The sequence below is a fragment of the Chironomus tepperi genome, unplaced genomic scaffold (assembly GCF_022539635.2).
Source record: "Chironomus tepperi strain 1889 unplaced genomic scaffold, CSIRO-AGI_Ctep_v1 contig_335, whole genome shotgun sequence".
Lineage (NCBI taxonomy): Eukaryota > Metazoa > Arthropoda > Insecta > Diptera > Chironomidae > Chironomus > Chironomus tepperi.
In genome coordinates this window covers 795,904-811,427 of record NW_027226457.1, presented here as the reverse complement: position 1 = coordinate 811,427, position 15,524 = coordinate 795,904, and the positions used below count along the sequence as shown (strand labels likewise).

At 32.6% G+C, this 15,524-nt stretch overlaps 1 protein-coding gene across 2 annotated transcripts in view; it reads right to left on the bottom strand.

Annotated features, from left to right (window-relative positions):
* Window positions 1–340: 340 nt before the first annotated feature.
* LOC139093333 (interaptin-like) overlaps window positions 341–15,524 on the bottom strand; it is a 63,975-nt gene continuing 48,791 nt past the window's right edge. For both annotated transcript variants that reach the window (XM_070644016.1, XM_070644017.1), the window contains exons 3-5: window positions 8,047–8,554; window positions 2,706–3,037; window positions 341–2,365 (exon numbers count right to left, since the gene is read on the bottom strand). In XM_070644016.1, coding sequence (XP_070500117.1) covers window positions 799–2,365; window positions 2,706–3,037; window positions 8,047–8,554 — 2,407 coding nt within the window. In that variant the 3' untranslated portion in view covers window positions 341–798. The remainder of the gene's footprint in view (window positions 2,366–2,705; window positions 3,038–8,046; window positions 8,555–15,524) is intronic.

Sequence of the window (15,524 nt, the reverse complement as noted above, 5' to 3'; positions counted from 1 at the left end):
ATCAAAAAAGGAGGGAATAAAATTACTATAAAGTACAAAACACACTCACACATGTTACATGTTAAAGTTTCAAATTAAAAAAAGTACACTAAGTTTGATGGAATTAAAAAGTGTATTGCAGTAGCGCAGATTTCATGAAGAGTTTAACTAGTTACTAGTATAGACAAAGTCACTCGTGACCGACAATATTGCATTTCCCCTGATTAAAGAACATAAAACAACAATAAACCCCATGCCCCCAAATTTATATAATTTTGCCCCCAAATTTATATAATTTTGTGATAAATTCGCACTCGAAAGCACACGACGCAGTAATGGCCAAAAATCCGTCCTTAAGACGACTTGACTCTGACTAAATCGAGATTTCACCGAGTCTATCCTGTGATTAGAGTCATGCTGATCTATAGTTGAATTCTAAGCCTTTTCCACTTTGTGTGCCTTCCAGGATATAACTTTAGTGCTGTGCCGTCAACACCTATTTCAATCTATACTGCCTACAAATTTTATTGTCTTGCTTCTATATAATTGCAAATAATTTGAACTATAAAGAATGCTATTAGACAATTTAATCCAAATTAAACACACTGAACATGCACTCTATCAATAGAATGCGGTCAGTAGTCCATAATCATTACAATACAAATAATAACCAGACAAGGTTAATAACTCTTCATTAAAATGCGCTCCATAATGCAAAATACTAAAAACCGCAAGAATAGTAATAAACTAACATGAGGAATATTGAATTTTAATTTTTCATAAAGTTGCTATATAGAGTCGAGAAGTTGAAATTAAATTTCAAACTAAAGTGCCTAACTGTGAAACATCTTGTTGTGTAGTCAAATTGATGCAATCATTTGGTTGTAAAATCATATTACGCTTATAAATATTATTGTTCCTGCTCTCTAGAATACTATTACTATTATTACTACAACTACTACTACCGTTTATAGCTTGGGTATTGATCAATAATTTCTTTGGACCTAATTTATATTGGGTAGCTTGAATTATCGGATTATTAACATTATTTATATCGCTTTCAATATGATGATTATTCTTTTGAATTCTTTGGTTAATCGTTGCTAAATAATTCATTGACGCACGCATTGCCTCATTGTATTTATTATATTGATCAAAATTTTGTTGCTGCTGCTGGTGATGCTGCGACACTGTCGATTTAAATTGTGAAATATCCGTAATTGTATTATTTGTCAATTGATGTGTATGTTGGACATTTGTTGGAATTGAATGGATTTGCGCTTGAATGATTCTTTTCTCAGCTGTCGATGGCATGGTGTGCTGTGGCATTTGATAGATTTGTTGATTTAACATTGGCATTGGTTGTACGGCTGGATTTGATGATGATAAAGTGTCGGTCATGTGACGTGAAAAATCAATTGAATTTTGATTGATATTGTTCATGTTTAAGGGCATCGATTGTCCGCTACTCTTTAAAATGATTTTGCTTATGTTATAAATATTCTCAGCTAAATACTCGCGACTCATATTAAGTTCCTCATTTTGCGAAAGCATTTTAAACTGTTCACTCTTAAGTGGCGGCAATTCTGGAGGCATAAGAGCTGTTGCTCCGTCAATTGTGTCATTACTTGCTTCTAATTTTCTATGTTCCACTTCGGCCTCCTCCAAGTCGTCGTAAAGCTTCTTCAGCACATCCGTTTTTGAGTTGAGTGAGTCATCCGACAGTTTAATTTCGCTCTCCATTTGAGCAATTTCACAATTTTTTGCATCTAACTGTTCATTTACACGACTCAGTGATTCCTTCACTTGCGCTTCTGATAGACCTGAGGCATCAGCCTCATATCGTTTAATTTTTGCACTCAATCGAACGCACAACTCCTCCTCGCGTTGCAAATGCTTATTCAGAACGATTAGTTTCTCGAGTATATCGATTTGGGCTGCCACTTCGCTACTCATTGGCATCTCTTCATCATTTCTGATCATTTTAAATTCCTCTTGTACACGTTTTTCATTCTCAACAATTGACTTCTTCTCGCTACTTATTGCACTTGAATATTCTTTAGTTGATTGATGCTCTAGCAGCAACTCATGCTCGCGTTTTGAACGACGGTGTTTCTTCGATGAGACTTTTACAGCACTTAAGTTTTGTTCATTAAGTGGAATTAACGTATCGCTGATTTCGTCTTCATGCTGTACTTCTGGTGATGCTGCTGTCTCTTCTGTATGTACACCAGAATCAGAATTGCCAGCTGCAAGCTCTTGTTTATCGTCATTTTCGTTTGAAATTCCTTTCAAGTATGTTTCAAGGAGGTAATTCTTCCCATGCTCTTTCTCGCGGATTTTATGACGTTCTTCTTCAAGGTTGGATATTTCTAGCTCGCGATCTCTGTTGGTTTTAGAAAACAGAAAGAAAATTTCATTATTTTTGAGAATTTAGAGATATTATGGAAGCAAATGTGGATTAAAGTAACAAAGGCATGACATGAGGAGTATATGTGAGGCAAGCATTTAGATGGTCAATTTGTAATTCCGTGAATCTTGAAATTCGCCAGAAACAGACAGTAGCAACCTCAATTAATATCCTAAATTGACCATCATCTGCCTCAATTTCATCGAAATGCACAACTTTAAATGCCTTATTTATTAAAATAAGCCAATAGCCATCCGCTTTCAATTTTAATTCACTACAGCTAATAAATACCATTAAAAGATTTTAAATTACTAACCTCAATTTCGACAATTGCAGCTGAATGACTTCACCTTGCTCTAAAATTAATTTCATTAATCGCTCAATATTATTTTTTGACGATTTCGGATGTATCGTTTGTCCATGAGTCATCCATGCGAATGTTGATCGTGATGCTCGATGTCGTCGCCTCCGAACAATAGCACTATTGATACTACCAGTTGGACTTCCGCGTCCGCTATCACGATCACCGCCTAAAATCGCCACACCGCCACCCGTCGTGTGTGTTTGACTTTGACTTTGGTGCTGTTGCTGCTGTTGTTGATTTGATGAATGGTGAGAATCGGACCGACGTTTTAAACTGAATCTGACCTGGAAGTAGAATTGTAAGCATAACAATAAACAGTTTAGCATTATTTTCTCATCAATTTAACAAATTGTACAAAATTTAAATGCCTGCCTTATTTAGTGAATGGCGATACTTAATGTATTAAGTTAATTTAATATGAAAATTGCTACTTGCACACTCAGTTAATGATAAATTTGCATTTACAATATTGCATTCGAAATGAGAGGAAAGGCAACATTCTTGCATGCATACAAATTGCTTTGTTACTTTTTATGTCATCATACTCTACATGCCTAATGAAGTTTTAAATTTCTCAGTAATAAAAATGCAGAAATATTGGAGTTGTGATTTTGATATCAGATGCAAGTGGATATGACGCATACTGTTGTGAATAAGTGGTTAATGAAGGCACAATTTTGAGATTTACATATTTGGGTTAAGTGGTCAATTTTTGAGGAATTCTGATCAAACGTGATGTTGAGAAGATTATTTTGGAGTTCCTGGTAAGAATCATGAGCCAATAATGCATAACGTCAATGATTCGTCAATTGCAATACAGTTCCGTTTCATCCTCATTAAACGAGAGTTACGGTATCGAGCAGAAAATTAAGGAAAATAGCTTTATCATTCAGATGTTCAAATGATTTCGTAATCATGACAGCAAGCAATAAGAGAAAAATGTATGTCAATAATATCGATTAGCATGTACGGTATCCAATATGATGAGTTTGTTTCTGGAGGGATTTTATTTCTGCACAGTAACCGTGATTAAGCTAAATCATGAGATGAAGTTGGATAAGGTAGATTTTTGAGATTTCGCCTGTCAGGCTGAATGATTTGGAACTTTTAGTGAGAAGATGAACTTATCAGATCAGCCTGATTGCTCATCTGTTTTGATAAAAGACGTTAAAAATGAACATCCTTTAAGAATCCAAGGCTATATCTCAATTTTCTAAGGAATTCCCAATACTAATTACTTACAAAAATGTTACTGACTCCCAATTCTAATCTTCCTTGGGCTCAGAGCATGCTTAAGAGTTAAATTAGATAAAAATTCGTTGGAATCCACTCCACATGCTTTAATACGGTATTACTCTGTCTCGATATTTTTCTCTCCCAACTTCACATTAACAATCTACCTTTATTTTCGATCATCATATAATCAAAAAAGCATTAGACGAGAAGATTGATTATTTCATAAAGAAATAAACTTTTTTTCGTTCATTCTTAAATAAAGGGGTTGGTTTAGGTATGACGTCTTTTGTTCGACCCCCAGAACCCCCATCCCTCTCTGTACTTTTAAATTTTGTGATTTCTTGTGAGAATTGGACACAGGAATATGTCACTAAAATGCTCTATATAACCAGAGATGTCATTAGTGAACAGCCCCCAAATATTTATTTTTCAATAAACGTATTAAAGCTCATGCTCAAAATGTACATATATCACAAACACTTTCATATTGCCACAAATATTTCCCGTCAAGATTCTACCAACGATACGTCAATCATCAAGCCAAATGCAAAAGTTTTATATTTTTTTCAGTTACTTGTATCTTAAAAACAACATCTCTGTTACTCATTTCATTTCGAGAGTCAGAATGTACGTTTGAACAACATAAATTGTAGCGGTGCTTGTGATTTTCAATTTTAGTTTTTTTTAGAGGTAAACGATTGGAATAAGTAAAAAGTTTAACAACACCTTGCGGTTTTAGAGAGCAGTAACTTTGCCACCATTTGCTGTTATATCATAAAAATTTATGTAATCAATTTGATGTGAAGCATGTACAGAACATTACTCAAAAGGTAATTTCATATATATCTCTCGAATGCTTCTCATAAAACCCAATAAAATGGTATACAAATGTGTATTTTGCTGCTGTTCGATCTTTTGGATTTAAAAAATAATCTTCTCTTCCTTTTTTTGTTTAGTGCTGATGCGGTGAGAAACAGCATACATGATATTCTGTAGCTTAATATCATCTATGAAATTTCCGTACTGTCCGCAAGATTTTTTTGTTCTGCCTTTTTTCATAACAATAAATGCAAAAAAATGAAAAATTGTGAAAGTTGCACTAGAGATAGTAGCAAGTAAGAAAGACAACCAGAGTTTGGACATAAGACGCATTTTACATATTTGAAGTTTTTTTTGATGAAGTCTGCTATTTCATTTAAATTAGACTCAATACAATATTGAAATTTGAATGTTCATTATGAAAATTTGAAATTGTAGATAAAAAATCAAAAAATATTTTCTCCACCTCAAAAAGTTTTTTAAGAATTTTTTGAAAGTCACAGAACTTTACACAAGAACTGATTGAATCCTGTACAAAAAAGTGGCAAGCACCGAATAAAATCTTTGATTTCTAAATCAACATCATAATATGTACCAAAATTGCATCAAAACCCATCAATTACAAAATAAAATTCCAATTCGACCTTATTCATACCCAAAATCTGTGCTAAAATTAGGGTTCGCCAAAATTAGATGCAGATAGATGCAGAGATGCAGAAAACTGCAGGCCTGCAGCAGGCCTGCGCATCTGGATGCGCATCCAAATGCATCTGAAAATTTAACCAAATACTTTAAAAACTCTGAAAATGACAATTTTTCACATGAATTCACATATTTTAATGATGAAAAATCTTGGAAAATGCTAATTTTCCCATAATTTTCATATATAATGATGAAAAACTTGGAAAAACACTGGAAAATTACATTTTTCCAATTTTTTAAAAATAAAGTTAGAATATCGTAGAAAATGTTACTTTTGATTTAGTTTTCCAATTACGACGGTGAAAAACTCTCAAAAATGCAATTTTTCATCATTTTTTATGAAAAAAATTTCCATACAAAAAGTTCAGTTGGATGCAGTTGGATGCAATTGGATGCGCATCTGGATGCGCATCTAGAACAATAGAAACTGCAGGCCTGCGCATCTTGGCGAACCCTAGCTAAAATATTTATGTTTGTTATATTGGATATTATGCTATCAACATTTAACATATTTTCATGAAACATGATCAGCACAACAAAAGGTGCGGCAAAATATTATGGAATATAAAAAATGTATAAGTATGTGGCATGAAAAAAGACAGTGACTGACTCTCTATGACTCATAAATTTTAAAATTACAGACGAGCCGTAGATTTTTTTCTTTCACTCTATCTCTCTTATTTATGTTATGCTGTACATAAGGTAGGTAAGCCACAATTGCAAAATTATTTACTCTAAATTTATAAGCAAATTCTGATGTAATCTAACTATCATGTTTGTTGAGTGGTTATGTTTCACAGTGTACAAAGCTGTATGCACTTTAAGGTCAGAGATTTTTCTTTTGCATAATAAATAGGAGATAAATAAAACTGTAATTAAGAGTAATGAAAAATTGTGAAAAACGTTAAAGTCATGATCTAAAATGAAGTATGATTATATCATGTTGATAATAATGGATATGAGAAAGTAACACTTTAATGGCTCTGATTATAGTGTAGAATGAGAAAATATAATGAATTTAATGTAGCATGATTCCAGCAACAAGATAATTAAAGCACAAATTATCATCAATTGTGATTTAAATTTCATTAACTTTTGGGTGAAGCTTAAGTTAAACTTTTCATTATGTATGCAATTTACAGGCCGTTTTTAATTTAAAAGGCTCAAAAGCATTAACATATTGCGTAATTGATAATCCCCTGTTTAACCATTATGATGGCGAAATTACTTTTTTTGTATTCTTTCAGAAATTACCAAATTACAGACCATAATAATATTGAAGCGTTATAAATTTCACCAGTTAATCATTTTTCCGACACCTTATATCACTATGAACTAGTATGGATGGATAGTGACTTTATTTCAGATGATAATTGCTCAACCACACTTGATATGCCACATCAATACTATTTATCATCCCAAAATTAACGTTAATCACTACAACTTTCATTATTATGACATGATTTACTCAATGCTCTGATATTTCAGAATAATAAATTAAATTAAATTAATTATTTAATAAAAATCTATCGTCATTAAAATTTTTTCGTATTTAAATCTTTGATACGATTAAATATCTGAATACATTTTAAAAATATAAATTAATATGATCACTTATTTTGGGTACCACATGATATTGATGCATGCTGTGAGTTTCTTGGTCTGTCGTCGTAGTGTCTGGTAGAAGAAGGTGTGGCTTGCAGTATTGATTCCAGTAAATTGTGCAATTTGGATCATTAATGGATTATTGAATGACCATCCACATCCACACGAAAAACAAACCCATTTTAAATTATAAATCGAGCAATTAAAGGTATTAAAACAAATGATACTAATATATTTGCATTATGTGATAATTAAAAGCAGAAACTCATTGTAATTCTACATAGATTATACATCCATTAAATCATAATACGATTTTTTACAAAACCTAGCAAATATTTATAATAGACTGCATGCAGACAAAAAACATTCATGGTTAAAAGAAAATATAACAGAACATAGAACATATTTAGCAACAAAAAAGGCAAATGGGAAACAAAAACGCTTGAAGCTATTATCATAATAACTCTATATCAGTATGAAAACACAGAAAAAAGAAAAACATTAAAGATATAATGCAAATAATTATTTTCGTATCTCTTATTGCATGCAATTTGTTATGATTTCCATTACTTCTAAATATTTCCCTCGTTTAACGAGGAGATCTACATCATAAGAGATCATAAAGATCAAGCCATAACTGACTTTTGATGAATTCATTTCAATTACGAATGTGGATATAGAGACAAGGGATGGAGATTCGAATAAATTGGTTCTAAAATGAGTAACTGACTTCAATTTATTTAAATATGTTCAAAAATTAATTGATCTGGTTCAAAGTGCATTGATCCGGTTCAAATTTATTGATCCGGTTCAAAATTAAGGTCAAAATTTTGAACCGAATCAATAGATTTTAGCAATTTCCCCAACAAATTTCAGACTCCATCCCCTGAATCACTCTAAATGATTCATAAACATAATCAAACTAGGTTACCTCTGATTGCTCTGTTCCCCATGCCGTCCATATCTTGAGAATTTTTGTTCGTCCATCAAGTGACTGCTCCATTCTACGCCATCGTTCTGTAATGACATAGTCATTCACTTTGGTCGGATACAAATTTGCACCATTATTATTATTATTGCTATCATTTGTAGATTTTATTATGCCCTCATCCATCAATAAAGCTTCAATTATGTCTAAACATGTTGTTTGGTCTGTAACACCAGATATCCATCGTTGTTCACCTTTTACATAGACGGGTATTTCATTTGACCACAATTCAATTGATTCCTCACCATCCGACTCGCCTGACGTTGAATCATAATTATTGTCATTGTCATTTTCATTTAGCTTTTTGTTTTCACTACTTAATATTCGATTTTCATTAGACATTTTGTGATTACTACTGCAAATTGTCTGTGATTGTTGCTGTTGATATGTTTGTTTTGTGGTCGCTGTTTGCTCTTGCTGTTGTTGTTGTTGTAGTAACTGCTGTTGAAGCCTATACAGAATGAGGAATGAAAGAAACAAACAAGAATTTAATAACCGTGAAATGACAAAATCCAATTATGCGAAAAAGCAAGAGTGACTTTGCAGTATTACTGTCATTTAAAAATTATTTTTTAGCGCAAGTTTTTAAGGATGATGTGGAGAAAGAGGTGCAATTTGGGGGTTAAAGTGTATTTTGAAATGAATCTAGTATTTTTGGAGAAACCAATATGGATATTTTCGCATCGTACCATAAAAAGCCACTTGACACATGTCCGGCAATCTTGGTCGGTATGCTAAGCATCGCTTGTAACATATTTGAGAGATCAAACTCGATGAGTAAGCAAAGCTTCACGTGACACATATTTGAGGGATTAAGCTCGGCAGGTTACTAACCAGAGACCATTTACTAGCTTTGGATCGATTTTGTTAAGAAGTCTCCTAACTAACCCAATTTATTCAGTCAAAAAATGCGTCAAATTCTACCCCATCTCAGAAGCTCATCCAGAAATTCCCAAACATCTCTTCGAGCTTGACATTTGACTCGACGAAAACTTTTTAATATTTCATTTGTTTTGTTCTTCTTCTTTTTTTAAAACATTTTTTTGAAGCAGCAATTTGAATAAAATAAATTTACATTTCATTTCATTTTCATAAGTTTGTTGGTGGAAGAGAAAATTGTTTTATTTTTTTCTTGCTCAAGATTCATTGCATGATTTGAGTGCAATTGTTGGAATTTAAATCCTTGAGATTTTTTTGCTTTTTCAATCATCTTCTTTATCATTCACAAGAGCTCTTTCGTCAATGTTTTAAACTCATTGCCTGAACATGAAGAAGAAATCTCATAAAATATATGGAATTAAGGAGAACAAATAAAAAGAAAAATTGCATTTGTGCAATTCAGTTTTGGGAATATGAAATTGTTACTCGCTTGGTGAGATTAACTTCTTTCCTATTTAACTTTAATATGTGTTTTAATATCAATTCATACTCTGTCATCATTCATCATTTTCAGCTCATTTTATGCTGTAATGAATTATTTTTGATTGAGTTTTTCAATAATTTGATTAAATTTTTGGCAAAATGAATTATTAGAACTGGCATTTCAGCATCTACAGCTCCAAAATTCACAAATGAAGAAGGCTCCACCACTCTTGAAAAGCTTGCCAGACCTCAAAAATCAAATCCAGCAAAAATATTCAACAGACGTCAGAGTTACTACATTACAATATTTACAACCATACCTAAAATTATTCATGCTGAAATCATAACTTCCCATCGCCATCACTCAAAAGTCAGTGCACCAATATGTCTGCACAAATGATTTCGTTATGCACAGGTTGTTTTTGTAGTTGCACTTAATGATGCGATCATGTATGTATATAAAAAAATATTCTATGAAAAATCGATTCTCTTCCTTCTCATATGTCATGCTTCCATAATTCAGTGTTTCACATAATTTCTTTTTGTGCTGACTTAACATACTATCTACTACCACCATTCATAGCTAGTGAACTACCGGAATGTACGGAATAAAATTACTAAGATTCCGCCTCATGATTACAACTGCGACAGATGAATTAATATTGATTGATTTATTGCAACATAAATCATATTGCTCGCAAAAATAATCTTACATGTTGGAGAGTTCATATACATCGTAAGTAGCGACGATGATGATGATGGTAGAACAGAAGAGTAGAAGAGAAATGAGAACGACATGAAAAACTAAAGTATATTGGACAAGTGGAAAGAAGAACAGAATGAACCGAAAGTAAAGAAAGACTTAATAACAATATTAAAACTGGGAAGTTATGGGGTCATGTGAGGGGTACATATGAATAAGGGCGCATTTACATGCGTGATTAGATCAAAAAGCTCATATTGCGTATTTTTTGGAAGCTTGATTGGAACAAGGACTAAAGTCACCTTCTGACTACAACACCCAACATATCTAACCATGCAGACAGTCAGACACAAGAATCTCCACAATCCACTTCACATACTTCCACCAAACCATTACTAAAACCATTACTTAAAAGGAAAGACAAAACAGATGGAAAGAGAACAAGAGTAGAACACGAAAGAACAAATTTATGTTACTGTTACATTACATTACATAATAATCTGATGGCGAGCATATTCTTTGACATACATAAATATTGAATCGTCAATGATGATGAATCAATATAAAAAAATTGGGGGATATACGAGGAAATTTTTTGTGTACGAGCATATTTCGCATGTTGCTAAAAATGTGATTCATCATTTTATTTTTATACATTTTATTCTCCTTCATTCCACTTTTATTTCCAATTTTTTTTTGTGCCTGTACAGTCGAGCATGTTTGTTATCGAAATAAAAAATTGTGTGTGTACATGAAATTGAATGAAGACGGAGAGAATTGATTGTGATAGCAAATGTTGTTGGTGGATGATAAACAGAAAAAATCAGAGAGAAGTTGAAAGACCACCAACGTATTTAAATTTCAAGGCTCTTTTCCCTTTTCTTGTTTTTATCTCTTCCTCGTGTTCGACAATCCCTCGTCATGAGACTTAAGTAGCACTTTTACTTTCAAACTGGAGTGAAATTCTTGGATGTCTTTATTCTCTGAATGGGAATTTGAATTGGTTTATTGAGATATTCGATTTAATTGGGGTAATGTTGAGGCTTGGAATGACCTTAGATTGGGATACATTTGAATTATTTAAATAATGCCGGAAAATACTTCTGCGAATCATAAATCCTCAATCAAAATTCAAGAGTTTACAGTATTGAGTCAGAAAATTGACGTCATTATCAACTAAGAGTTTTCCTAGAACAACTATAAGAGTTGTTTCTAAAAAATTCCTAGCAAAAGTCATAAAGACCAAATCTCAGTGAACTTCAGGTAAACAAAGCTCCTTAAGAACCATCTAAAAGTCATCAACAACAAAGCATCCTTAACAAAGAAAAAGTCAGACTAGAACTTTCTTCCACCGGGGGTGTCGTTAAGTTACATGTAGCATTATCATGATTTCTCAATAAGCTTTAATGCAAAGGTTCTCTACTACATGCTACTTTAAACTATAAATATTCATGGACTTAGCTATTTCACCTTTAGCATCACATGAGCGCCATTTCATTAAATATTCATAGAAATGCACAATGCATTTTTTAGATTGTATGTTGCCTTCATCGAGGAGGTTGAAATGAGTGAGTGAGGAAAAGTCATGTTGTGAGTGAGTCGGCATCAAATTGTATATAAACATAAAAGCGAAAATCTTGCATCATATTGCAAAAGAAACAAAAATATTTATTCCAGACACAAAGCGAAAGCGAAGATTGCAAAGAAAACTGAATATACCAAGAAAAAAAAACATCATAATTACAAGGCGGATTGAAATGGATATATCGAAATGGAAAACAACAATAACAACGAAAAATATATTTTTTGTATAGAGATAGAGCGATGGCATTAACAGTCATTATTGGCCAATTGATGGCTGTATATTGTACATTATAGAAATATTAAGTAACATAATACAATGATTCGTCAAGTTATCAGCACATAGATTGTTTGAAGGGAATTCGAAATATCATCAAAATGCTAATGTTGGGTAATCGTCCCTAACAAACAGTGGAATGGGAGCAAAGTAATTTGAAGATTCTTGGTACGTTTACTGATATTTAAGGGAGATGCGGAATTATTGCAGGTTTTATGGGAGTTCTTATCCTCCTTTTAGAATAGGCCGAGAACTTCTGAATGCATCCCCAATAAAGATTGAATATAATTATGCCATTACTAGCAATTAGTCGGGTCTTACTGATGTACTGTTGTTCTTACTCTTTAAAACAGCCTTATTGACTCAAGTAGAGCACCCTTGACCTAATAACAATGTCAATTGAGACTAAGACTCAATCCAACTCAATTTACAATCCTCAAAAAACTCAAAAATTCCTTTATTTTATCCATTAATTCTCCAGCCAGAATGTCACCATAGATCATTTGCTCCTCCATAAAGTCATCAACCGACATTCAAAACATAAACAAAATCACTTACTCTACAAAATAAATCGCGATAAGAATCTCCCTCGAAGGCTTTAAATGTCTATTCATCTAGTCATTCATCTATTTCTCTCCCTTTCATCATCTCTCAGCGTACTCAACATAAAACCATCAAATTTTATGTTTGTTATTTTCGATGAAATCATCAGATAATGATGATGAAAGGACGAAAAAAAAATTATTTTCCGCTTCTGCTTTGAAATAAATATGAAAGGAACTTGTTAGTAGTCAAGTACAATCATTCTTATCTGTAAATTTACACAAGTTTTTCCATTAAACTTCTCATTCTGTTGCTTATAATTTCTTGCATTACTTCCTAAACTTCTTCTTTTTCTTTGAATCGCTTCCTCATTCATTCATCTTACTCTTTTTTTCTGATGACTTGGTTCTTTAAAGTTTGAAGCAGTAAAAGTTGAAGAGTGCTAATTATTATGAGATGAACGAGTTGTGAAGTTACGAGAACGGAACTTAATGAATGAAAAATTTTAAGGAATTTCTTGAGAGATGTCTGGAAATATTTAAATTAATTTTTGTGTAGCTACATAGACTTTTTATAGATTTTTATTGAAGTGCATAGCGTGACCATAACCTTTGTAAGAAGCATTCAATTAAGATCTGAACAGCATGCCATTTTTTCACTTCAATTTGTTAGGGTTTACTCTTTACTTTAGGCAAAGTAATGAATTTCAGCCTCCCCTACCATCTGGTCTCACCTTGTAACGTTAATGAGTTGGGATGCCGTTTTGCACTCATTAAATATTCCATTAAAATCCATTTAAATTCTTCAAAACTCAATCCCAATTAATTTATTCCTTGAATTTCACTATATTGCATCAAAGCTTATATCCAATTAAGCACAAAATTAAAAAAAGCTTTAAGTACATAAGAATTTAATCTCGAAAAGTCCTTAATTGAATCAAAACCCTTTTTCCGATCGAATCTTCAAGATTCAAGACAATTTCTAGATTAAATCATTATTTTTTCGGAATTACTGCAAGCATTTTTGTAGAATCATTTAGAAAAGTAAATACAAATTGAAGTTGAATGTAGGTTGATTGGTAAAAAGATTAATTTTATTTGTTATTGCTCTCAACAAACAATCTTAAAATTCCGAAAAAATTGAATATCCGAAACTTCCTTTTATGGATTAAAACCCACGTATGTTTTTTGTTCTCTTCCTAAATCTCTTGATGTCAAAGAAAATTCCACATGACTAGCATCAGTTAATTAAAGTGTTTCTGTCCACTTCTTGAAGCCACAATAATTCAAAGCTACAGATAACAATAAGCAATAAGCTTACAAGTTGGTCGAAAAGCAGAAGCCTTACTAAAAATAAATATATTCTCAAATCGACAAGAGAATACTGCATGTACTCGCCTACAGCAACAATCATTGATAAGGATGTTAGCATTAATAATAAATCAGCATTAATTAATAATCAGCCCAAACATATAAAGTGATACAAATTGAATGTGAATAATGAAACGATGGAATGCTGTACTGTTTTTTGGGGGAGCTTATGAAAATGTTGGAGATTAAAGCTGAATTTTTGTTGTGGAAATTTGTGGTTGATGTCTGGGAGATTTTAAAGAATCAACATAAATTCACAAATGTATTTAAATAAATATTCTCACAAAAAGTTTGGATCTAGACTTAATACAACTGAATCTGTGGGGTTTTCGAAAATGACGTCTGCTTGAGCTAACAAGTCCTATACTCGATCATATTCCTAAAAATTGTTTAACTCCATCGATGTAACTAATCATTTATGTCATCTGCTTCAATAAACTTTGACGTAACTTCATAAATGCCTAACATTCATGAGCTACATTTCTGTCCAATTTCGTAATTTCTTCTTCTCCGTAGGAAGTAAACCTTAGATAAATATCAAATCTCTTTCAATTCACAGAGTTCACTCATGTGTTATTTTCTCTGATTTTATGATACTATTATTATGTGTGCATACATCACTAATTCTTTGTGTATGGACGGTATGGGGATCATTTACAAGTTTTGTTTAGGAACTGACGTACATATTTGGGCTGTCTATGAGGTTTAAGCTGATTTATCTGATTACGTCCATGATCCAATTCGCGCGATGTCAATGCCTATCGTTTGCTACTTTACTGGCCACTACGGAAACCTCAAGTGTGGAAAATCCGTCATTTTTGAAGTTTGCAATTTGACAACAAGTTGAAATGAACCGTGTACCGAAAGTGCCGTGTTCCTTCCGTGCTCCATAAAAAATCAAACATCATTAGTACACGTCCCACAAATGTAAATTTTGTACCCAAAAAAGCACACAAACAGCAACAACAAAGGATGATTTAAATTTCAACAATCATGAATCATTTGTTTCGTTTTCTATGTCTACTTTCAAAGATTGATCTAAGAAAATGAATGGAACTGTATCAAATAAACAATAGTGTCTATCTACCATAAAGCAGACCCTTTCCTACATGCATACTCTCTTACCCAGCCGGTAAATTTATGCGCATTTGATAAGCTTTTCTTCTTCGTATTTCGAAAACCATCTCGTATTGCCTTGTTCCATTTTATTTATGTTGTTTAAAGCATACGAGGCTAATGTTTTGCTATATATTAAATTTTAAGAGGCAACACTGGAAATTGAATACTTTAGATGAATCTCATTTCTCATCCTATACTGGCTCATCGTTTTATGTTTCGGAAGAGAAAGAAAAGAAAAGTTTTCTTCCTTTAACTTTCCTTGGGTCATTCAATCGCTCGATGCCAACAGAGAAAAGTTTGTTTTTTTCTTCTGTGGAAAGATATGGAAAGTTGGTTGAAGGGCGGGAAGTATGAGGATTACTGAAAGTGATTGGAAGTTAATGGCGCATATTTTTGATAAATTTCGGATACAATATTGGTGATTGATTCTGGGATGATGGATTTTGGGGATGTGAACGATTGATTG